Raw genomic sequence first — 255 nt, forward strand, 5'->3', positions numbered from 1 at the left:
ATCCCTACTCCTAATGCTTCACCACGATTATCCTCGGCCCCAAAGGATGGCAGCGCTGGTGGAGTCTGGCATGGTCAGCCGCAGCGTCCTGGCACTGACCTCGAATGCCACAGCTTGCCTGGTGGCTCCGGGGAAGGAGGAGGGAGCCAAAGGGTCACTGGTGTTCACCTTGATTGACCTCGCCGGCGCCTTTTTGCTTCTTGCTGGAGGCGAGTTTAAGGACTGGGTTCGAGGCGAGTGATTGCACTTGCAGGA

General features: G+C 58.8%; 1 protein-coding gene across 1 annotated transcript in view; it reads left to right on the forward strand.

Annotated features, from left to right (window-relative positions):
- The window catches only part of LOC119590514 (probable glutamate receptor), a 7,378-nt gene that overhangs the window by 6,504 nt on the left and 619 nt on the right, over positions 1-255 (forward strand). Inside the window, exon 9 of the mRNA XM_037939162.1 lies at positions 46-233. Coding sequence (XP_037795090.1) covers positions 46-233 — 188 coding nt within the window. The remainder of the gene's footprint in view (positions 1-45; positions 234-255) is intronic.

Source organism: Penaeus monodon, chromosome 27, assembly GCF_015228065.2.
Source record: "Penaeus monodon isolate SGIC_2016 chromosome 27, NSTDA_Pmon_1, whole genome shotgun sequence".
In the NCBI taxonomy this organism is placed as follows: domain Eukaryota; kingdom Metazoa; phylum Arthropoda; class Malacostraca; order Decapoda; family Penaeidae; genus Penaeus; species Penaeus monodon.